Genomic DNA, 22,815 nt, shown 5'->3' with positions numbered 1-22,815 from the left:
GTGATTTCCAGCAGTCACAGAAACACACAGGTCAAAGAGCGATGGACAGACAAAAACATGACCCTGACCTTCACCTTTCTGGGCTTTGGGAGGAAGGCCCAGGGAGAACATGCAAGCTCCATGCAGACGAGCTCAGGAAAATCAGAACTGTTCCTGTCGTGCATGCAGTGCTCACTGTGCTGGAACTGAGATGAATTTAGCTTTAAATAAAGAAATGAGTTCTGACGGTGAGTTTCCTGCAGGGAGGAGAGGTTAACGTGTGAGACTCGTCGCCAGGTTTTAGTATCACAAGAGTCAGCAGATGAATGAAGCAACAGCGCCTCCTTGAGTCGTGTTGCTGCAAACGCAGCGGGTCCAGAATTCACCGGAAGTTGGAATTGTTGATTTGACTTTACTGAGCCTGCGCAGTGCGACGAGCTCCGCCGCCTGGTTGGTGCGTGGCTCTGCTGTTGTTGAAGGAGAGGAGGGAGCAAACTAAGGGCTTTAGTACATTTTCTATATAAAACGCGAGTCGTTTCCTCCGGTTGGTGAGACTCTGGAAGAAGAAGAGGAGGAAGAGGAGGAGAGCGACAGGAGCGAAGGGCAAAGAGAAGAGCAGGAAAAGGGAGGAAGACGACTGGGAGGAGAAAATCTGGGACAGTGGAAAATGCTGCGGATTTGACGAAAAAAAGGTAAGAAAAAGCCGCCGGATCGATACTCATTGTTGAAGTTGTCGGTGGTGGGCGCCGCGATGATGGAGGTCTCCACCCGCAGCCGCCGCAGCGTGTGGCTGCAGAATGTAGGTCATTGTGTCGCTGGGTCGGGCCGGAACGAGCCGAACCGAGCCGTGTTGGGCCGAGCCGTGCTGCAGGAAGACTGCAGGAACGGAGACCAAGGTGAAGCCCTGCTGCAGCGGGAGAGCCCGAGTGCTGCAGCAGGAGAGCTTGTTTGCTGCAGCAGGAGAGCACCAAAATTCTCCATAATAGTCTTAAAAAAACAGAAGGGGTGGTGGTGGTGGAATGAAGGTATGGGGCCACATTGGGGCCAATATTAGCAAGATTCAAACAGTTAAAGAAACTAGTAAAAATTTTCTGTCACTTATAAAGATAATAAAAATATCTTTATAAGATGTTTTTATCTTATAAACAAAAATAAAAAATAAAAAATAGCACGACCTACATGTGAGGCTCACAAAATCAAACTGAACTGTGAAAGTGGCATCTTCATGGTTCGACTTTGATTTCTTTTCTCTGGATTGAACCAGCTCAATCTTCACCCGGTTGCTCATTCAAATCCATATAACATCTCAAAACTTCTCTTTCTGACAGCTAAAACTTTTGATTCACAAGCTTCCATGATGGATTCATTCACCGAGTCATAGGTTCCTCCTTCAGGATTTCCCTAAATGCAAAGTTTCCTAAAAAGCGCATTGAAGAAAGAACAGCTATTACCTGTTTGTTTGTGTGCATTTGGGTCTGTGACGTCACAAGATGCACACAAACCAAGCAGAAAAGCTGGCACCAGTAAACGCGTTTTGAAGGATTCATTTGAATGAAAACATGCGAACAAAGAGAGAGAGAAATGGAGGCACCTTGTACCTCATGTGACGTCAACAAATGCATGTCCTTGATTTTTATCTTGGTTAAAGAACAGCATGAAACAGAATACGAAAACAAATGGCGTGACTGTCCTTAACATGTTTTCCTGAAGCCAATGAGCCATATCTGAAGTGGGTTTGGGAAATGTGTCATTGCTAGTTTTATGCCGAGTCATCATTCGTTTGGCAGCGAGGGCACTAAGTGGTCAAAGACGTACAAAAAACACTTCACTGTAATGACTAAACCAGAGAACTTTAGACTAAATCAATATTTTGATCGTGAATTTTTCCATATGGAAAAATAACATAATATAATAATAGCATGTAATAGCATGTTTTTATTGTTCTTTAGTTTTGATACATAGAGATAGTCTGTTATCCTCTTTACAGAGTCCCTCGCATATAACGGGCTGATATTGTCTGCTGAGTTAGTTGGGCTATCAGCTCTGGTTTCCAAGCTGCAGTTTATTGCTTCACAGATATGCTAATTGTAGTTTTAAAGCAGGATTATCCTTATAAGAGTGATGGGCTGCAATCCTTTTTACTTTCCACAGCATGACTGGTATGATAAGTGAATTTGGAAAGACACTAATTCAAGTGTCAAGTATGATCTTATATAGTAGAATTAAGAGCCAGCAGCTTACAATTATAAAGAAAAAAAATCACAATCTATGGGTTTTGAAGAGATCACGTCTCCAGGCCACTTGCTGAGACATGATGTTTGATAGTTCACCATCACTCTGCCACAATGACTGCCTTCAAAGACGATGACAGTAGGCAGGAGAAATAATTGACAGTTGAAAAGTGCTGGGTGAGCTGTCAAGCAGCACAGATGTTTCACCAGCCACTAAACCAACAGAAACACAAACCTGCTGATTTACGGTCAGACTGCTAAGTGCGACCCGTAAAAAAAAAAAAAAAAAACCCTGATTAAATAGGCAGTAAATCACAGACGAGCTGGAGCCAGCAACTGGAATCTGCCGGGAGGATCGCCAGCTGGGAGAAGAAAATCTATTTGGGAAAAGTAACAGAGCTGTCCCTGCCTTATTTGTTCAGCATTTCAGCTCCTCTGATGTGTGCCAAATACTCTTTGAAGACACTCAAATGTCATCTTTTCATGGTTTGCCACTTATGAACTCGGTTCTGTTCTTCGGTTCTGAGCCTCACAGGAGAAAAGGTGACACTTTGTTTCCCCCCTCAGGTCTTTGAACATCTGTGACGTCTCTGTGTTTTGAGCGCTTTTCTTTACAGGTGGTTTCAGGTGATGAGCCGAGACACTCATCCTCTGTCTCACTCCGGGAGTTTATCTTCTGAGGTCCTTGCCACAGATATTACACTCAAAACATTTGACAACTGACTCACTGAGTTTGACAGTCAACAAAAGCCCGCAGAGCATAAATATTTATAGAAAATGATGAGATTTTACACAAAATCCCAGATGTTTTCTGCCTTCTGTAGTTTTGTAAACTAAAAATTCATCCCAAGTGAGTTTAGGATGCTAGACGAACTGCGGTTCCATTTGTTTCCCTCAATTATTTAGAGATTTAAAGTTTTAAAAGTTGCTTCAAACTAACAGTTTGCTTTAAAAGATGGTCACTGAATATTTTAGCTCATCACAGTGTTCGTGATGTGTTCAATGACCAACCAAATCAATCTTAATTTTTCATTGTTATTAAAGACCTGAAGAGTCGTTTAATGTGCTGCAGCATCCTTCATACTGGTAGCATTCTGAGTTCGGGGTGCACCGATTGCAGTTTTCTGGCCGATACCAATTTTTTTGTCTGAAATGCCGCTCAATATAGCAAGAAAGTTATTGAGTTGGCAACAGTGGGGTCACTAAATGCTAATTCTAAACACGCAGACATAACTTGGAGGGCCAGTCTGTCAGTCAAACCTTTCTCACAGGGGAGCAAAAGAGGACAGTGGTTGATTCTTAGACCTTTTCCAAACTGTATGAAATCGGCTGATAAGATCGGCTTCATATGTAAAAATCGGTCGATAACCGATCTCCCAAAATTAAGGAAATCTGCACCGATAAATTGGTGCACCCCTATTCTGAATACAACAATTAATTAAAGAATAAGAAGACTATTTCTATTTGTTCATTAATATAATTTTTATTTAAGTTGACTGTAAAAACGTGCAAGCTGCAGCACGTTGACTGTTGACTGATGCAGTGAGAGTCCTTAGATTAAACTCATGCTTCGAACTGGAATGCATTGGCCGACTGATTTGTGTATGAAAATTTACATACTCAGATCTCTGAAGTGGAGGAAGGTTGTGTTTTTCCACCATTATATGAATAGAGTGAGGCTTTCTTTTTCTTTTTTAGTTCAATGTGACTTCAGCTACTCGAACGTGTCCTCAATCCCAGAAGCATGTTGTTGTCTTATTCCCTCTAACAATGCCTGCTGCATGTTGGCAATCTCCACACCAAGACTTTTGTCAATTGGCGTTTTGGTTGAAGTCTCTTGTGTGTCTCCAGATGTCTGGCGTCACCATGGAAGCGGGCTCCATCCTCCCCATCCTAAAAAAGAAGCTAGCCTTCCTCTCAGGTAATGAACTGTTGTTGTGTTGCTATAATCCCTAATCTTTGTTTTCAATGACCTAACCTCTCTGGCTGTCTGTGATAGGAGGCAAGGACCGGCGCAGTGGTCTGATCCTGACCATCCCCCTCAACTCGGACCAGACCAGCATGGAGGAACTCGGCGCCACTCTGGACTACTTGCTCAGCATCCCCAGGTAACAGGCATGCTAGCCAAGGTGGCCTAAAGTGCTTCTGTGAATTCTTGCTAAAGCTAACCTCCTGTTTCCCACTTCAAGTGACAAGTGCAAGGCTCGGGGTTTCACTGTGATCGTGGACGGCCGGCGGTCTCAGTGGAACATCGTGAAGACGGTGGTCCTCATGCTGCAGGTAGAAATACGTTAAGCCTTCGTCCAGGCTCTGACGTGTGGCAGATGTTATGTGGGTTTTTAATGATTGGTGGTATGTGGGTGGGGTTTCAGAACGTCATCCCAGCGGAGGTGTCACTGGTCTGTGTGGTGAAGCCTGATGAATTCTGGGATAAGAAGGTCACCCACTTCTGTTTCTGGAAGGAGAAAGATCGCCTGGGCTTTGAGGTAGGAGTCTCTCCTGCTAAAGGCAAAACCATAACGCATCGTATTGAAATTGTAGTTTGTCCCCCGAGTGTTTTAAGATCTTGGTGTGCAATACTGAATGCAACCTGATAGGGGGCGATTATGTTCTGGCTTCTACGCATATGAGGAGAAGAAGAATAAAACGACTGAAAAACAAAAAAGAAAATTTTCTCTTTTTCCTGTCACTGTCTTTTCTAAAATTAAAAAACAACAAACTCCATATATTTCTTTAAGATAAGCATCATTGTTGTTTTTCTCCTGCTCGTACTAACAAAAATTTTCTTTAGCTGCTGGGTTTATAAAATTATCATTTTTTAATTAGATGTAAACTCTTGTGTTTCGCTGAGTCCATCATTTCCTGTGATTTCTGGTTCATCTTTTCCCTAATTTAGAAAATAAAGTGTTTTTACTCTGTTAAATCTGAGGATTTTTTTTCGAACGTTGTTCTTTGGGTGTTTTATTAAAACTGGTGAGATGCATTGATCAATGGTTACATCATAACAGATGATGGGAATAACAACAGTTATCTCCTCTTCGTGTAATCTGCTAGTTGAGGGTTTACACTGGAACACAGGACATTTTGCGTTAGATGACGATGACTTATTGGCAGGAAAAAGAGGCAAGAGAAAGGATTTAATTAAGTTTTACTAGAAGCAAATAACTGAGCACCTCTAAGACTTCAGCTCTTGTGGATCTGATTTAAAGCAAATGAAAACTTTTTTTTTTATGTTTAAAAAAAGAAATCCCCTTCCCTTGGTTTTACGTGATATTTGCCGTCACCACCTCGACCAGAGACGGATGGTTTTGCTAATTCAGGTCTGTCGTCTTACTGACCCAAATCTCTGCAGTCGTGTTGGCTCGGCGATCGTTGCCACGGTAACCGGCTCAAGTCGACTGATGCTGTGCGTTGACTTGGAAATAGTCACGGAAAGATAATCCGTCACCGTGGATGCGAAGGTTTTCAGCAAAACCGGAGTCGACCGTGAGCAGCAAAAGGGTTAAATCTTAAGTTCAAGAGCAACAGGAATTTATATCCACTTCCTGCCAACGCCACCTTTTGGGTCAATTCAATTTGCTAAAAGCAACAAAAAAAAAAAAAAACACGTTTTGAGAGTCGCAACAAACTGTTGGTGGAATCAATCTGCTGTGTCTCTGGGCGTCTTTGTCCTCTGTCCTTTCCTGGACAGAAGCGAGCATGCACAGCTGCCAGATATGGAGAGCCCAGTGACGCTGCTGAAATGTGACTCATCTCAGCTGTGGAGCGCGGTCGTGGTTGGATGTGTGTGTTATACAGCTGCTGCTGTAGCGTCTGACCCAGCACTTGTATGAAAAAAAGCACTGGTTGGAGTCCAGGTTTACTGCTGGCATCTTCTGCCGTGACAACTGGTGGACAGACTCTCCGCCAGCTGTCTTTTCCAGGTTTATTTCTGAGCCAGACTTACTGCACATGCTATTCATGTGATGATGAGGAAAAAAGGTTACTGTCTAAATTTGGCGTTAACTCAAAGGTGAGCTTGTTTTTTCTTTTTTTTTTCTCTCTATTGCTATTCTTAAAGGCTAAGTTCAAACACAGAGCGCTCTGTTTTCAGATTAGGAAACTTTCAGAGACTCTGAGGCAAAAGTTCATCTTGTGATCCAAGAACTTTGCATCACAAGAATTGTATTTTGGGTAAAAAAAAAAAAAAAAAAACAATAATGTAGAGTTTGATCCCAAAAAATAATAATATTGTAAGTTTTTTGTAGAAAGAAAAGAAGTTGGTTTAAAGCATTTTGATGCAACCGTGTCAATGATTAGTGAGGTGGCTCTAATAAAGACCCAAACAATAAATAGGGGTTCTTGGATTTATTAAGGATTGGTTAAAGTGTCCCGAACTGTCATGTAAACAATTTGATGAAGTGTGATTATGTGAGGATTTCCTCATTGTTGCTGTCTCCTACTATTGTTGCAGAATAGTTTGTTTCACATTGGCAGAATGGGTTGTTTGTTTCTTCACAGGTAAAACTCTTGATACTCACCTCTGCTGCGTCTTCCGTATAAATTTAGTGCAATTTAAAGGAAAATGCATTTTATTATTGCTCTGAGAGTTGCGAGTTCAGGCAGGTAGCCGTTTCTCATTTCACACATATCTGCCTTATTCGAATGGAATGTTCACAATGTTTCCATTGTGCAATTGTGCAGCTGCAATGATGGATTTTAAGATTTGTTTTTACAGATCTGTACCAACAATTGTGGAGAGAGTTGTTCATGAATATGATGAAAACAAAGAGGATCTATTTAGTCAGTAGTTGCTGTTGAAGGAAATCAGAATAATGACTTGGAAAAACCAAGGAACCAGAACTCCAGAGTTATTATATTCGATCAGCATCACAGCTATGTCTCATGTTTTGGTTTTGGAGAATTCAGAGGATCTCCTGAAGCTCCTGTATAATTTTGGGATATCCACACGGTCTCTTATTATCCCCAGCCTCTCAAATGCATTTGCTAAACAGCCTAAAAGAGAACAATCTGCTGCCATTTCCTCTGCTGCTCCGTTGCAAAGCCGAGTCCCAGGGGACGTGATTTAGGCGTGAGCAGGAAATTAATAACTGTTATTAAGTAAAAGAAGAAAACAGATGTGAGGGAGCAATAAATGCCTTCAAGTTGTTATAAAAGCTGTAATTAGGTTTGCTCTATTCACGGCCAGGCTGCTGTTAGGGGACGTGTAATAGAGGCTTGTTTGGAAAAATACATATTTAAACCTAGTTTTTCCATATAAAGATGAAATGAAATAGAAGAGCGAATGTTTGCGCACCCTACCAATGATGGCTGTTTATTTAAGAAAAGAAAAAATAAGAAATCTGAGCAGGATTAGCTGTCTTTCTTCTTCGTATTGAACATTTATTTTGGTTTTGAACTATGTTTACGATATTATATTTATAGTAGACCCTATTGTCGTTGTGATAGTCAATTTGGTTACCGTGCTGTAAACATATGTACTGAACAAATGCGTTGTTTATGTGCACTCATTGGAAAAAAATTGAACCAAATCCCAAGTAAATGCTACACTTTAAACTTTTTTAAGTTTTGGGGGATAATAAAATAAAATCCACTTAATTTTAAGAAATTGATAAAGGTTTCTTTTTGTGATGACAGAAGTAGCATTTTATTTTGCTTGAAGACGTGTTCTTCATGAACGTCTTGAATGAAATTAGAAAAATCATTAATCAGATGGAAACTGGGAAACACAAAAAGAGTATAAAACATATCCAATAAAATAGTAATCAAAGCAGTTCAGGTTTTCCTTATTTCTCTGTCAAATTATGTATAAATTTATGTTTTAGGACTGAGAGCAGGCTTTACATTTAGCTGTAGCGCTAGGCGCTACGTTCATTCAGCACAAGTATCACCAGCTGTTGTCAACCTTTATTCAGGTGATCCTGGTTTCGGCCAATAAGCTCACTCGCTACATCGAGCCGTGCCAGCTGACGGATGATTTCGGAGGAAGTCTGGACTACGACCACAGCGACTGGCTCAACAAGAGACTGGTATGTGAAATATATTTCCTTTTGCAGCGTACTGGATGCTGCCGTGGCATCCGGTAACGCCTCGTTTGTTTGTCTCCCATGTCAGGTTTTTGAGAAGTTCACAAAGGAGTCGACGTCTCTTCTGGACGAGCTGACGATCATCAACGACAGCGAGAAGAGCGCCTCGGTGGACAAAGACAAGTAGGCGCTCAGGATCCTTCGATGTGTATCCATCACACACACCTACAGTTTTGAAGAACTCACTGTTTTATCTTTGTAGGTCTACTGATGGAGCTCTCTTGCCATCTTTTGATCCTGAAACTGTCCTCCAGACTGGTAAGTGTTATTTTCTCTTTGAATATAAACCAGTTTTCCATTTGGTCCAACAGATTTCCAGCGGCGTAAACATTTCAACTAATACAGAGTGTCCGCACATCCTTAGTGTTGAAACGTTTTAAATTTATGCATCTAAAATTAATTTTAAGGAAAAAGTAATAAGTTGGTCGTTAATGTGTCTTTAATTTGGTTGTGGTTGGACTAATGTGTAAATGCAAATTCGCTATTGTCTTTCTCCTGTTGCCAATCCGCACGATTTATTTATTTGCATTCTTTTGTACATTTACATTCGGAATGGTCTTAAAAACCTGCAGAAAGCATGTAACAACTGGAAGATTCTGAATAAAATTAGAAAACAATGAGTTGATATGTGTATGGCAAAGAATCTAGGACAAATATTGATAGATTTCCTAAGGTCACAATCAAAAATTGTTTGGCTATTTTATAATTTTTCAGGTTTTATGGGAGGTTTTAAAGTAAGCTTACTAATATTAATGACCCACTTTTCTACAGCAACACTCCTCAGTGACTCAAAGAGCCAAATGATAAACCGCATCAACGTCAGGCGAGCAATGTGAGGATGAAATATTGTTCATAACGAAGCACAGACGTGATGCTTCACTGAACAATCATTCCTTTGTCCTCAAGACAAAAACAAGCTTCGTTCTCACAGAATCACAATAATTGCTTTTTATCGTCAGAAGGAATTATTAAAGAAACTATAAAAATCGGTAACTCAAACACTTCCTATTGCCAAATACGGAAACATTCCTTTGAGATTTCTTCTGTTTTTGCTTTTCTTTTTATGACATCCAAGGTTTTCTAAACATGAAAACAGTTTTATTATCAGCAAACTAAAGCTGCTGTTAAAGGATTATTTCACTCGTTAGGAGAACTGGTTGTGTCGTCCTTGGCAGGAGATTGAAATCAAGCATTTAGCGTCTGGGCCCTCTATTCTTTGCTGAATTATATTAATTCAGCCATGCTAGAGGATTTTCTAGCATGCACAGCTTCTTTATGGCTATGTCAGAGCGTCTCAGTCTCATTAAGTGTAGGCTGCAGAACCTCATTTTGGTTTTTAATCATTTTTAGCCATTCAAAGATGGATTTCCTGCTGTGCTTCAGATCATTGCCCTGCTGTAAAATCCAATTGCGTTTTCATAAAACCTTGACAGCCTGACATTCTTTGTTAGGTGTTTTTGGTAGCATGCAGAATTAATGACTATGTGAGCTTTGCTTAGCTTTGCATAGTGACTAAATAAGAGAGTCAGCCAGACAGCATCTCCCTTCTCATATTGCTAGACTCTGAGAGTAAGAAGTAGGTGTTGGACACCAACAGGCTAATTTGACACTAAACCTGAAGCCAAACGGTCTCTAACAACATCTGCATATGCTGGGTGGATGTGCTCATTGAAAGGACTAGCTTGTGTGTGCTGGCCAGAGTTTAAAGGAGTCTTTGTTTGTGGTACCACCATCCTCCATTCACAAGCTTCTGTCATAATGTAACCGCATGTAAACAAACACTGACCTCTCATTGTTTCCCATATTTGTAAATTTTTTTGTTTGTAAAATTCTTTATTGTTTGAATTTCTTCTGTGTGTGTGCAGGTCACGAGCTGCTGTCAGAGCTGCAGCAGCGCCGCTTCAACGGCACAGAGGGGGGAGGAGGAGGGCAGGCAGGTGAGGAACCAATAAAAAAAATGGCTGCCTTGGACCTAAGAGAAACCAGGGTTTATTTTTTTGTGTATTACTTATTGTGTGATGCAAAATAAATTGGTGCTATATGAACTTATTTTATTACTGCTTTAGGAAGCATTAAAGTCATTTAACTTTAATGACTTTAATGTCATTAAAGTCATTAAAGTTTAATGACTTTAATGACATTAAAGTCATTAAAGACCATTCCAAGTGAAATTGATAGACTTCACTCGCTATCAATTTCATTCCTGTTGTCATCCCTTTAGCTAGCTTTAACACTAGCTAAAGCTAGCTAGCTGCTAGCTTCAGCTAGCAACTAGTTAAAGCCAGCATCTTGCTTTAGCAGTAGGTGGAGTTAAATGACTGCTAGCTTAATTGTGTAAGTCATCTTTAACTGCATTCTGCCAAGTTATTAATTATATTATTAACGTAAACCATTTGGTTTTTTTTCTTTTTTTATTAAACAACAAAGTCTATTCAGATATTTTTTTTATTTTTTCCATTTCAACTTTTGAGGTAGCAGTTGTTAAATTAGTTGCTAACTTAAGCTAATGTTCATAGCAAGTCAGAAAGGCTTCCTTAATCCTGGCTTTTCTTACAATATGGGGCTTAAAGAAAAAATAGTCAGGATAATTGTTTAGTTGTTTCCCTAAAGTGCTTTATAGCTGTGCAACAATGTGAAAAATAGATACATTTTTAGTATTTAAGTGGTTCTTCACACAAAGCGTTTAGTTGACAGTGTTTAATGAATTGGACACCAACAGCTGACGATGTTGCCACTAAAACCTGTTTCAAACGACTAACGTGACTGACTCTGGTGTTTGTCTCTCCCAGCTCCAGCCTGGTGCCCCATGGAGGAGGAGCTGCTGGCTCAGCCTCAGGTGACCAAGCTGCTGGACTCGCTCAGGGAGCAGTACACCAAATACCAGGAGCTGTGCAGGCAGCGGAACAAGAGAGCGCAGCTGGACGAGATCCACGCCAAGGTCATGCAGGTAACCAACGCACCCGATTTACAGAGAGAACCAGAACAAATGCTTTCAGTGGAGAATCACAATAGAGATCCAACAAATAAGATGATCCGAGTCCAGTATTTCTGGATCAGTTCAGAAAAGGAACATATGAATAAGGAAATCTATTTGTATTTCTAGACTTCACTCACTATCAGTTTGTTCTTCATCTCTCCATCTGGCCATATGCCCTCCTACTCCTTTATTTTACATTCTTTCATTCCTGTTGTCATCCCTTTCTTCTTTTTTGTCCTTTTAAATGAGCAACGCTCAGCCTGGTGGGGGCACAAGTAAAGCCTGGCGGGCCACCAGGCTTATAATACACCGGGGAAAAACCTGAAATCCTTCTTTCCTTTTCTGTAACTCCTTACCTTTTATTTTCCTTTTCTTATCTTTATTTTTTCTCTTTTTCTTCTCTTTCTCTTTTCTCTCTTTTTTCTTAGTTGAAAGGACTGAGAAGATGTGTAGAAATCATGCAAAATGAAAAGCCAACCTGCAATCATTTCACTATATTAAGCTTTTTTCTCTCTCATTGAAAGATGGAGGCTCATCCTCATACACCTTTTAAAAGTCAGTTATGTTTATGAAGGTTATAAATGTGTAATCGTGTCGGGCGGATGCTGCAGTATTCATTCCTCTGTGGATTCATCAGTTCTAACCTTCAGCTCTCAGAAACTGCGCAGCGTCGGAGCTTTTCAGCACAAGAACAGTATTCTCTGCTGACTGAAGGTCTTACAGCCACAGGGGCTGATGGGTAACAACATCATCTTGGAAATAAGCCTGGGGTTGCTATAGTAACCACAACAAGTCGCCCAATAGCTCAGGAGGATTTGAGGCGGGAGGCGGGGTGGCCTAGTTCTGGATCGAACTGTGGTCGTGTTTGTGTGCTGCTTGAGGCGCCACTGACCTGATAAATACAATTAACTCAGGATTCTGACAGGAAAGCAACCAAACATCTGCAGATGTTACCGTTTCGTCTGACATCATGAAGATTTCGCCCTAGTTAACACAATTAGAACAAATGTGTAGTTTTCTTCACACAGAATGAATCTAAAAGTGAACCAGAAATCCGCTTTCGCTAAACAAGCATGAAAATGGCAGAAAAATTCACTTTGCTTTCATTTCAGCTCAAACCTTATCCTCCTATTAGTTCAACTTACCATTTTAAAGTAAATATCCTTTTTCTGAATTGCATTACACTAACATGTGGCGTTGCTGGAGACGGTGACAGTGTCACTTTAGATTCAACAGCCATTCTTTTCATGTGATCACAGTTTTAATTTGCTTCATCAAAAAGTGAAACCAAGATCGGCTTTAATAAAACTTTCACCAGCGACTTTTAAGACGGATTGTGTTCAAGCTGCTAAGCTCAGACAGCAAAACGTCTCAGGGACTCGAGTCGAGCGTTTTCAGTTCATTCACACTCGTCTGTAGTGGAGTGGATTCTCACAGATGGATGTATAGAGCTGCAGGTAGAGCGTCAGAGCCCCCTGCTGGTTACTCCTGTGAACTACCAGGAAGTTGTTTTTTTTAACTCCCTGTGGAGGAGGATCCTTGGCGTGTTTTAATGCACATCCTGTTTGCTTGCCTACTGACTGAACCTCTCTGATGCTCCTAATGTGTTGGATGAATCTGCTGACAGGCATAAAGCACTTTGAGTGGTTAAAAAAAAAATATATATATATATATGGACACCTCCACATAAATCCAGCTACGATGCGCTTGGCGTGTGATCGACATCGATGCTAACATTAACAATGTATGATGGCCGACCTGGTTGTGATGCTTTAATGGGAAGGCGCCTGGTTCTGCTGCCAATAAATGTTGAGTTAAATGCCCACATTAGTTTTACCATGTAATCTTGCATCTTTTGTTTTTTTCCATCAGGTGGTGAACTGGCTGCAGGGTCCTGGTTCAGAGCTGCTGAAGACTCAGCAAACGATCGGCGACTCGATGCGAGCGGCGCAGGCTCTGCAGCAGAAACACGAAGAGATCGAGAGTCAGCACAGCGTAGGAAAACACACGACAACGTCTCTCAAACTCAACGCACACTTCTCGTTTTTTCAGTGTTTACTGCTAGTGACAGCTGGCCTGTCATGATGACTAATTTTGCTGGACGATAAATTGTCCCAGCAATTATTGCGATAAATAAAACTCTTGTTTTGGGACTATTTTCATGTGATATATTACTTTATAGGTCTAATTTTATAGGATTTTAAGACTTCTGAAGGTCTTAAAGACCTATAAAGTTAAGAATGGAATATATAAGTTAATTTTGTAAGGAACACTTCACACTGGAACTGGAAGATATATGAAATACTGAACATAAAACACCAAAAATAACAAGTAAAACAGAAATAAAAACCACCAAAGGCATTTACCAAATGCTACAAATATTTAGTCAATTTTTGTGGTAAATGTTCAGCAACCTGAGGTGGATGTTTACGTCGTTTCTGTGATTTCATGCGAACCGCCTCTCTCTCTCACTCTCTGTCTCTCTCTCTGCGTGTGCAGGAGTGGTTTGCCGTGTATGTGGAGCTGAACCAACAGATCGCTGCCCTGCTCAGCGCTGGGGAAGAGGAGGAAGTGGCGGAGCTGAAGGCTCTGCAGCAGCAGCTGAGCGACGTCTGCTACAGCCAGGCGTCCCAGCTGGAGACGCGTCAGAACGTCCTGCAGGCTGCACACGCCTTCCACAGCACCACGCAGGAGGTAACGCCGCGTCGCGCGCATTCCAGCTGTCCGAGGCCGACGCGCCTGACCGGTCCGCGCTCTGTGTCCACAGTTGTCTCAGCAGCTGGACGGCCTTCTGGGCATGCTCTGTGCCGACGTGTCCCCCTCCGACGGGGCGTCCATTCAGCAAAACCTCAAACTGCTGGAGGAGAAACTGCAGACTGTTGGTTTGTTCTCCGAGCGAACGCATTTTCCCCTCACTGTCCTCCGTGACACCAACCCCCCCCCCTCCGCCTGTTCTCGCCCCACGCAGAAGCAGGCCTGTCCTCGCTCCGTCAGAAGGGGACGCTGGTGCTGGAGCAGATGTGCGGCCAGGCGTCGTGGTCCCTGGAGGAGGCGGAGAGCCCACCTGGAGAGCAGCAGGACAACGTTCAGCACGTTCAGGCTGTGATGGAGGAGATGGAGCTCCGCAAGCAGAGGTAGCTCTAAACCCTTCCTCTTTATGAAAGAGTGCTGGAAATCCTTGAAAATGTTTTGAGTTTCAATATTTAGAAAGTGCTTGATATTCTAATGGAACAGTTTAGTTATAAAGTGCAGCGTGACGTTTGAACTCAGATATGTTCATACACCCAATATAAAGACAGACCCACATTTTTTATTCCCAATGCTTTGAAGTTAAATAAGAATAAACTTTTTCTGTTTTAGGTCAGCTAGAATTACCGAAATTATCTATTTTTGCTAAATGTCAGAAAACCGAGCAAGATCATATTTTAGAGATCCTCTTGTAACTTCCTGTATTGTAAGCATTTAACTTAACACATCGTTAAATTAAATTGTTTCAATGTAATGAATATTTATCATTCCTAATGTCTTGTTGATCTTTGTAATTGAAACAAAAAGTGGCTTATATTTTATATGCTGAACATTGTTACAGAAATTGGACATTTTTTTTCTTAACCTGTGTTTTGTTCTTGGACCGGTCAGGTGTGTGAGTGAGACATTTCAAAACAAAAAATTCTGTCATTTGAATTTATCTTGTTTCTGCTGTAGGATACAGCTGCTATGACAGTACATGAATAATATCACATAATCATGAATTGATTGGGTTTTTAGGTCATTTGTCTGCTGGAAAGGTTTGGAAGCTCACTTTGAAAATGCTTGTAAAGCGTTTGAATGTGGGGAAAGTGTGCGAACCGGGTTACGGCTGCACATTTTGGAGTTACGACGTCGCAGCACAGTTTCATTTTCTGATCTGTACATGTCATTATTCATAACTGAGACATTGAGTTCAGCTTGTGCTCAATAATAATTTAATGAACTTGCGTGTGTTTCAGGTGTGAGGACATGGTGGATGTGAGGAGGCTGAAGATGCTGCAGATGGTCCAGCTGTTTAAATGTGAAGAAGATGCTCTGCAGGTAAAACGCTTGTGGATTTAAAACACTGACGTACACTTCCTGTATTAATCAGATGGTTCTCTTTGTGTGTGTGTTCAGGCGGTCGAGTGGCTCGGTGAGCTGTTGGACGCCTTGTTGAAGACGCACGTCAGACTGGGAGACGACTCCCAGGAGACACGAACCATGTTGGACAAACACAAGAAGTTTGTGGACGTAGCTCAGGTGACAGAGTCCACAGAAAAAAACTAAAGATATGTTTCTGGATATTTTTTAACTTTGGCTAATTGAGACTGTAAAGCTTTATTGTTACTATATAATAAAATCTGTTCCTAATGTTGGTTCTGGATGGAGATATGTGGGTTGTCTGCACCGAAATCGTTTTTCGAACTTCTAGTTATCACACATGAGTTTTGTGGCTCTGCTTTTCGAACTTCATTTCTATTTTTCCTCAGAGCACATATGATTACGGCCGCCAGCTTCTGCAGGCGACCGTCGTCCTGTGTCAGTCGCTGCGCTGCACGACGCGCTCGTCCGGCGACACTCTGCCGCGACTCAACCGGGTGTGGAAGCAGTTCACCGTCAGCGCCGACGAGAGACAGCAGCGGCTGGAGATGGCCCTCAGCTTCCACACCGCCGCTGAGAGAGTGAGTTTTACAAATACAGGAGATAAGAGTGCATTTGGATTTTATGATCATTGGGAAATAAGTACCTGTTTCAATGAATGAATTCATCTTACTGTATGTTTGAGTCTCACTGACTAGTTGATATTTTTTGCTTTGACATAAAGCTAAGCACTTTACTCAATAGTTAACTTACATATTTTTTGTAAATGTTTTCATTTTTGCCCTAATTTTTAAAAACGTTTACAAACTAATTCTGATTTTAGCTCATTTCTATTCTGCTCAGCTATCATTTTACTGTTATTTCAAAACAAAGAGACACAAATATTGGACTGAGTTCATTTTTTAAGCTGAATGTTGTCTCATATTAGCAGTTAGCATAATTTGCACAGAGCACTTTAGAACAAGTGTACACTTGGACAACATTGACCCCTACTATTATCACTCTTTCCAAATACTTGCCAATATTTCTTAGTGCCAGCATGCCCACTTCTCATGTTGCATTCAGGTGTAGCTGGGAAAATAGATTATCAAAAAAATCTAGTGTCATGTTGTATAAAGTGTAATGTTTTCAAAAAATGTCTGACCTCTCACTCTGACCATTTTTAAGGGCTTATATATCCAGGCATTGGCTTTGCTTTTATAATTTGAATTATTTTTAAAAAATCCAAACCCAATCTTCAGTCACTTCTGTACTTTCCCCTTTTTAATCTTTAAAATAGAACAAAACCAAAGACATTTTTCAAATTTGAAAAATATTCTTTGCTGACTACAGCCTGAATAAACGACATAGAAAAATATTTCAAAATGTCTTTATATGTACTGAACTCTGACTTTAAAACTGAGAACATACAAACCTGTGAGTGTAATATTCCGTTCTACCCCTCTGGTAAAGTCTAAATGTCCTTTTGGGTTTTTTCCACTTTGTTTCAGGCGCTGCAGCAGGAGCGTGTGGAGGTGGAGTCTCTGGATGAAGTCGACTCTTCAGGGAAAACTCTGCTGGACAGACTCACTTTGCCCATCATCTTCCCTGATGGGTACAAACCCAAATGTTTACTAATCTTTCACTTATTCGTTTAACCATAATCCTCCTTTATGTACGAGATCCAAACCTGATGAGCAGAGCATCAGGTTCCTCCCTACATGACAATTAATCAGCCCTTTTTTTTTTTTTTTTGCATTCATTCTTTTGGGAGCATTTCTTCTTGTTTTGCTTTATATTTAAATAATAACATAAGTTGCATTAGTTTTTTTAAAGAAGAGAAAACAATGAAACAACTGAAAACCTCTCGTCATTTCAGGAGCGAGCAGTTCTTTGGGAGTCCCAGCGACACGGCAGCCACGGCGGAGGGGGTCCGAGAGCGCCTCCTGCTGATCGAAGAGCGGCGGCTGCAGATGCAGGAAGCCAGGCTTCTCAACAACAAGGACGAAGACGAGGAGGATGCGGTCAACGGCCTGGAGGGGCGGCTGGATGTGATCGGGGAGGAACTGAGCGAGAAAGAAGAGCAGGGCGAGGAGGAGAAGGAGGCGGAGCATCAGGACGAAGACTCGGAGCGAGCCACGCAGGACCGCTAGCAGACGCCCAGCGTCAGACCGAGCAGCCTTCATGAAGCTCGTTGGTGAGGGGCTGCTGACGTCTGGAGCGGTTCTCTCCCGAGGCACCACGTGTCTCCGTGTTCCCGCTGCGAAAAAAATCAGCATTTTTCTGACGGTTTCTGTAAATTAAAACAGCGCCTCTCCTCAGCATCACTGCGTAACCTCTCATGGAAGCGGAGAAACATGAACTCCTCGACTCTTTGGGACAGAAACTGTGAGGACTTGTGACGTTTCTCTGACGGTTGTAAACAGTAAAAACTGGAATAATTGAAGCTCATCTTTCTGCTCTGTGGAGGAGAATTGTTGCTTAAGGTCCTCCTAACACCGCTGCTGCCTCCTCCTCATTTACAACTGGAGCAAATCTTCTCGTTGCTCATCGGGTCTTTCTAATGTCATTTTTCATTTGAATTCTGAAAAATCTGTTTTTTTTGTCTGCAGATTTCAGAAAAGATGCCAACCCGGTTGGAGTCCCTTAGGCTGAACATCATTTTTACTTCCAGGACTAAGTTAGATAATTTAATGGCAAGTCTAAAGAATTTCCAAGAAAAAAAAAAAGAGCAATCTTCATTCAGCTGGAAGGAAACATTTACACTTTAACAATATCTGTAATCTGTTTGCTTTTCAGCCTCTAAAACAGTACAACGTGGCAAAATCAAAGCATTCATTGAAACAGAGCAGTTCCTAAAGCAATTTGTGTAAACAATTGATGTTGAGGCATCGAAGGATAGAAACATATTTATTTCCACTTGTAAACGAAGCCAACAACGCTTAAATGAATTAAAACTACAAGTTTAAATCTGAAAATATCAGCAATAATTAGAACCTCCTGGTGCATGTTCCATCCAGCTGTTTGTTTTCAAAGTTTTCTGAATCTCTGTGGTTTTAAATATGAAGGTTTTTCAGAAGGGTTGGAGTCGTTGTTGGCCATCACCTAAAATGTTGAGACATCTTCTGTGGTAAAAATCTAAGCAGTTGCCTGCAGTGGATCCCTTTTTCTGCTCAGATACTTTCTCTTTAAGAACCAGCTTTAATGTTGAGTCGGTGAGAAGGTTTCTATCAGTCAGATCAATTCTTGAGTTGCAGTATAAAGTGCGCAGTATTTTTAAGTGGATTCTGCAGAATATTATGTTGGTGACCACTGATCAAATAATTACACAAACAACGTATGCGTGTAACTTTCAGCTGGACTCGGGAGAGGATGTTTCCCTCTGAAGGCTTCTCTAGGTTTTGACGGTTCTAGTCTGTGCAGCAGACAGTCTCCACCTACATTCCTGCTTCTAAAACAAAATCTACATATAAAGGAGTCCAAATGTCACTGCTGCCTGCGTGGGGGAACTCAGACATTTGTTCATATCAGATGCAGACATGCAACCTCTGAAAAAGGTCAAATTCCTGTTATCTATTTGTTTAGTATGTTTTAAGCTCAACATTTCTCGTTCCTGGTTGGTTTATCTCAGGAACTGCTGCTGTGTCGACAAAACGCTCTCTTTACCGTCCAATGGCAAAAGACCACAACATCCTCCTCTCAATAAAGTATATGAGAAACTAGTTTGGGGTTTTTGATTTTGGAGGAATGCTGAAAATGCACAAAGCAGTAAATCAACAATGAAAAGCCGTGTTATGGACTCAACACGCTGTGAGTGAGTCGGCCTTCCTGACAACAGAACTTCATTCAACAAACGGCTCATTTTAGCTGAACTCTTGTTGGCAGATGTGGATTTAAATGGGGGAAAAAAAACAGATTTTTGTTAAACTTGTTGCAGTAAATGAAGAACTTCAGTAAATTAATTGTTCTAAGGTAAGCAGTGTACCTTTTCAACTCAAATAATAGCTTTAGCAGTCACCCTAACTGTTTGGACTATTTTTATTTTTCTCCTACTAAGGCTATTAGATTGTGAAATTATTTTTACTTTGGCTAATTAAGCTCTTTACATTATAACTTTGTTTTCAAAACCTAGCAAAAAAAGCTTTTCCAGACCATATTCTTGTTTCGTTTCAAGGATTTATTCACATTCATTTGAAAACCGCCACAAGAATATTATTGAGTATTGAGTTCAAGGTTAATGATGCTACATTAAGTAACGTTCCAGTTCTTTAAAACCTTCAACTCTTTATTTTTAACATTTTGTTAAAATCTGATCTCATATCAAACAAGTTTCTCATTCAAACGCCCAGTGAAGACTATTGACTACCTCCATATGTTCAGTTTTGTTGTAAAAACACACATTTCTCACTCCTATGTTTTTAAGTACATCTTTACTAAACACTTTACAAGCAAATATATGTACATTAAAATTAAAATGCTATGAACAAAAAGTATAGACCAGTGCAGCAGCATTTTAGTCAGCAACCACTAGAGGGCGACATTACATCTTCTCCAACCCGTTTATTTCCTTTTCACACTTCATTTTAATAAATAAAAAAGCAGTGCCTTTGAAGCTTTACTTATAGCCTCTAGTTTGTTTTCTATGAAACTCAGTGGATGTCCTGCGGTGGTGCCGACGTGAATGTTGATGCAGCTGAAAGGCCGATCCACAGCGTCATCGCCGAGTCTCCTTTTCCATCAGGTCTTTAGCCTCGTTGATCTTTGCAGCGAGATACGGAGAGCCACCTACAAACAAACGTGAATCAGTCTTTCCCTTTGACACTGGAAGATATTCAAACAAGCTCAAGAAAAATGATCAACATAGCATTTAAAATTCAGGGTTCCCAACGGTATGAGTGCAAATTTCATTGTGTTGTTCAACTACGTGCAGCTCCTCACAAACCGTGACAACGATGTTCAACCAACTCAGGAGAAAAAGCTACATTTGACAATTTCATAGATTGCTTTCCTTGTATTACTATCTTGTGAAAATGGTTGGTTTGTGGAGCAGATGGTGTAAAGTTACCTTTATCTGGATGATTTAGGACCATGATCCTCCGATGTGCCTCACGTACTTTGGTCTTTGTGGCAGCTGGGCTGAACACAACGCATAAAGCTTATTGTTATTATAATTAGTCCTAATGTATTAGCATGAATGCTGACAGGCTCAAATGCTCACCTGACGCCCAGAATGAGGCCTGCCTCTCGCCTCGACATCTTCTGCTCAAAACCTCCTTTGTAATAAGACGAGAATCCCTGAGAGGACAGAAGATGGTTGGAGCTGGAGTACTGAGAACTCAATTTATGACTTAGACTTTTCAAGAATTTCCATGACTGCAGAGATTTTCAAGCAAACTTTTAAAATGTTGCAAAAATAAAAAATGCTTATTAGTTGTGTTTCCATCTACTGGTTTGGAGCGAATCAACCAGGCTGCGGCAAGCGTAATTTCATCAGATATTAGACATTTAAGGATGTGGTAATAGAATGCTTACGAAATATTTTAAAATGCACATAAGAAGTGTTAATAAAAACACGGTTTACGAGATGAACTTGCACAGAACGCAGCTTGAAAACAGGAATTTCACTGGTTTTTCCATTCAGTGAGCGAGAAGCTCAGCAAAATATTTAGCTGATGTGAACATCACAGCCACGTTCAGATAATATTTTTCTTACTGCTGAGGGCATCCTCTTGACCGTTTCAGAGAAAGCCTGGCCCAGGGGCTTCCACAGCTGGAAAGCATAGCGGCCTGGGGACCAAAAAACAAAACAAATATTTCAAAACAGAAGGCGGTTAAATACCTGTTTGCATTTAACCAATGAAGCTTTCAGCAGCTCAGGCGTCAGAAGTAAAGGAGTAACTCTTACAGCAGGTTACGTTCATTTCATCCTGGGGAATGAGGAATTTTTACCTGCAAAACCCGCAGCAGCAACACCAAGGCCAACCGCGATCAGAGTCCCTCCCTGTCCACAAGACAAGGTTAAACTGGTAAATAAACACACCATATGAAGGCTTTGCTGCAGTGTGATCCACTTCAGCCTGAAAAAGGAACCAATCTCTATCATACTATTGAATTCCTAATGTTACCATCTTAACGTTTTAGTGGCTAAAGAGGTAAATTAGTCAGAGGATGTGTTTTCTTTATGAAAATAAACTGACTTGTGAAATCGCACATCCACCATAAGTTTCCCTAAAAAAAACATAAACTTCAAATGAACATCATAAAATTAACGCAGGTTATTATGTAAGTTAATGAAAAAGGAGAAACGTAATAATAAAAACTTACTAGGCAACTAAGAACCATTATGCAAAACTATTCAACGTTCCTACACATTTTTCCTGTCTAAATGTCTGAATTTTTCACACTCAGATCTGCAGACTTTTCATTCCTGCTTTAAAATGGGAATAAAAGGCAAACAGCAAACCTGAGTTTGAAATTAATATTTACAATTATACACATTTTGAGCGTCTGCCTTATTTCCCCAGCCAGGAAAGCTGGTTTCAATCGGCTTTTATTTCCGTCCTTTTATTTCAGCAGCACATTATGACAGCAGAGACATTTTTGGAGACTTAACCAGATCTAGAAAAAACTTTCATAAAACCCTTAACATTAAATAAAAACTATAAAGACTGCAAAGTAACCCTGACTATTACTCTGAATACCCTCAAACACACCCAGCATGCTGCATAATGCCATATGACAGAGTTTAATCATGTTTAAATGAATAAATTACACCAATAAATGGAATATAAACATTACATCATTCATACTTAAGCAGTAATTATACAAGACTGATCCCTGAATGTTATTTTTCACGACATGCACTCAGTTTATTAATCAGCCTATTTATTCCCAAACGTTTTCCTGCAGAACAAGTGCATGCATTTCAATCCTTGGACCTGCCTAACACAGGATATGTATGAATTATTACATTTTATGTCGGTTATGTTAGTGAAAATGTACTTGATTAAAGGGGTTCATATTTAAGGTCACGACACGAACATGCATAATGACCTTCGAAGAGTCATTAATGTATAAATAAATACCTAGATAAAATAAATAGTACATGTTTTCTCAATAATAACTCGGAGGTAACTTTGCACCAAGCAGGCTCTCCCCGCTGAATTAAAGCTGCTTCACCGGAAATCACGTTTCTGATGTAACCGAGTTCGACGCCGTTGGCGGTCAGCGCGGCGGTTACCGCCACAGACTTTGTCATTAAATCAAACTATATTCGTTTGACAGACTCTGAAAAGCTCGCCGACCACAACCCGGACACTTACCAACCGTCTGTCTATCTCTGCGTCACTCCTAACGCTCGTCTTAGGGGAATATTCGGCATATCGCATCGTTTCGTCCATCGCTGCTGCGCCGGCGTTCGCCATGTTGCCTCCCTGATGTGACGCCAAGT

The 22,815-nt window shown here is 40.8% G+C and overlaps 2 protein-coding genes across 2 annotated transcripts; one reads left to right on the top strand and one right to left on the bottom strand.

Annotated features, from left to right (window-relative positions):
* The first annotated feature begins 391 nt into the window (after window positions 1–391).
* On the top strand, window positions 392–19,087 carry sestd1 (SEC14 and spectrin domains 1). Its single transcript, XM_055032200.1, has 19 exons — window positions 392–671; window positions 4,062–4,131; window positions 4,210–4,318; window positions 4,400–4,490; window positions 4,583–4,696; window positions 8,126–8,239; window positions 8,325–8,419; window positions 8,499–8,554; window positions 10,162–10,233; window positions 11,086–11,243; window positions 13,146–13,268; window positions 13,773–13,967; window positions 14,041–14,155; window positions 14,242–14,407; window positions 15,263–15,344; window positions 15,423–15,545; window positions 15,776–15,967; window positions 16,877–16,980; window positions 17,245–19,087. Exons 2-19 carry the CDS (start codon window positions 4,062–4,064, stop codon window positions 17,516–17,518), a joined length of 2,253 nt encoding a protein of 750 aa, XP_054888175.1. The 5' UTR covers window positions 392–671; the 3' UTR covers window positions 17,519–19,087.
* A 691-nt stretch (window positions 19,088–19,778) lies between these two features.
* dnajc15 (DnaJ (Hsp40) homolog, subfamily C, member 15) lies at window positions 19,779–22,815 on the bottom strand. The gene is made up of 6 exons (XM_055032037.1): window positions 22,688–22,815; window positions 21,315–21,366; window positions 21,079–21,152; window positions 20,584–20,660; window positions 20,431–20,501; window positions 19,779–20,150 (listed from the first exon to the last, which is right to left on the bottom strand). The coding sequence occupies exons 1-6, from the start codon at window positions 22,787–22,789 to the stop codon at window positions 20,080–20,082; spliced, it is 447 nt and encodes a 148-aa protein (XP_054888012.1). The 5' UTR covers window positions 22,790–22,815; the 3' UTR covers window positions 19,779–20,079.

Source organism: Poeciliopsis prolifica, unplaced genomic scaffold, assembly GCF_027474105.1.
Source record: "Poeciliopsis prolifica strain line A6 unplaced genomic scaffold, Auburn_PproV2 SCAFFOLD007, whole genome shotgun sequence".
In the NCBI taxonomy this organism is placed as follows: Eukaryota; Metazoa; Chordata; class Actinopteri; order Cyprinodontiformes; family Poeciliidae; genus Poeciliopsis; species Poeciliopsis prolifica.
This window is presented reverse-complemented; position numbering and strand designations above follow the sequence as displayed.

Bases quoted from the DNA above. Each gene is read 5' to 3' on its own strand.
- dnajc15 (XM_055032037.1), bottom strand. From the start codon at position 22,789: ATGGCGAACGCCGGCGCAGCAGCGATGGACGAAACGATGCGATATGCC. The intron at 21,153-21,314 runs GTAAAAATTCCT...TTTGGTCCCCAG, and splicing joins TGCTGCTGCGGGTTTTGCAG to GCCGCTATGCTTTCCAGCTG. The intron at 20,502-20,583 runs GTGAGCATTTGA...CGTTGTGTTCAG, and splicing joins GGCCTCATTCTGGGCGTCAG to CCCAGCTGCCACAAAGACCA.
- sestd1 (XM_055032200.1), top strand. From the start codon at position 4,062: ATGTCTGGCGTCACCATGGAAGCGGGCTCCATCCTCCCCATCCTAAAA. The intron at 10,234-11,085 runs GTGAGGAACCAA...TGTCTCTCCCAG, and splicing joins GGGAGGAGGAGGGCAGGCAG to CTCCAGCCTGGTGCCCCATG. The intron at 14,156-14,241 runs GTTTGTTCTCCG...CGCCCCACGCAG, and splicing joins GGAGAAACTGCAGACTGTTG to AAGCAGGCCTGTCCTCGCTC.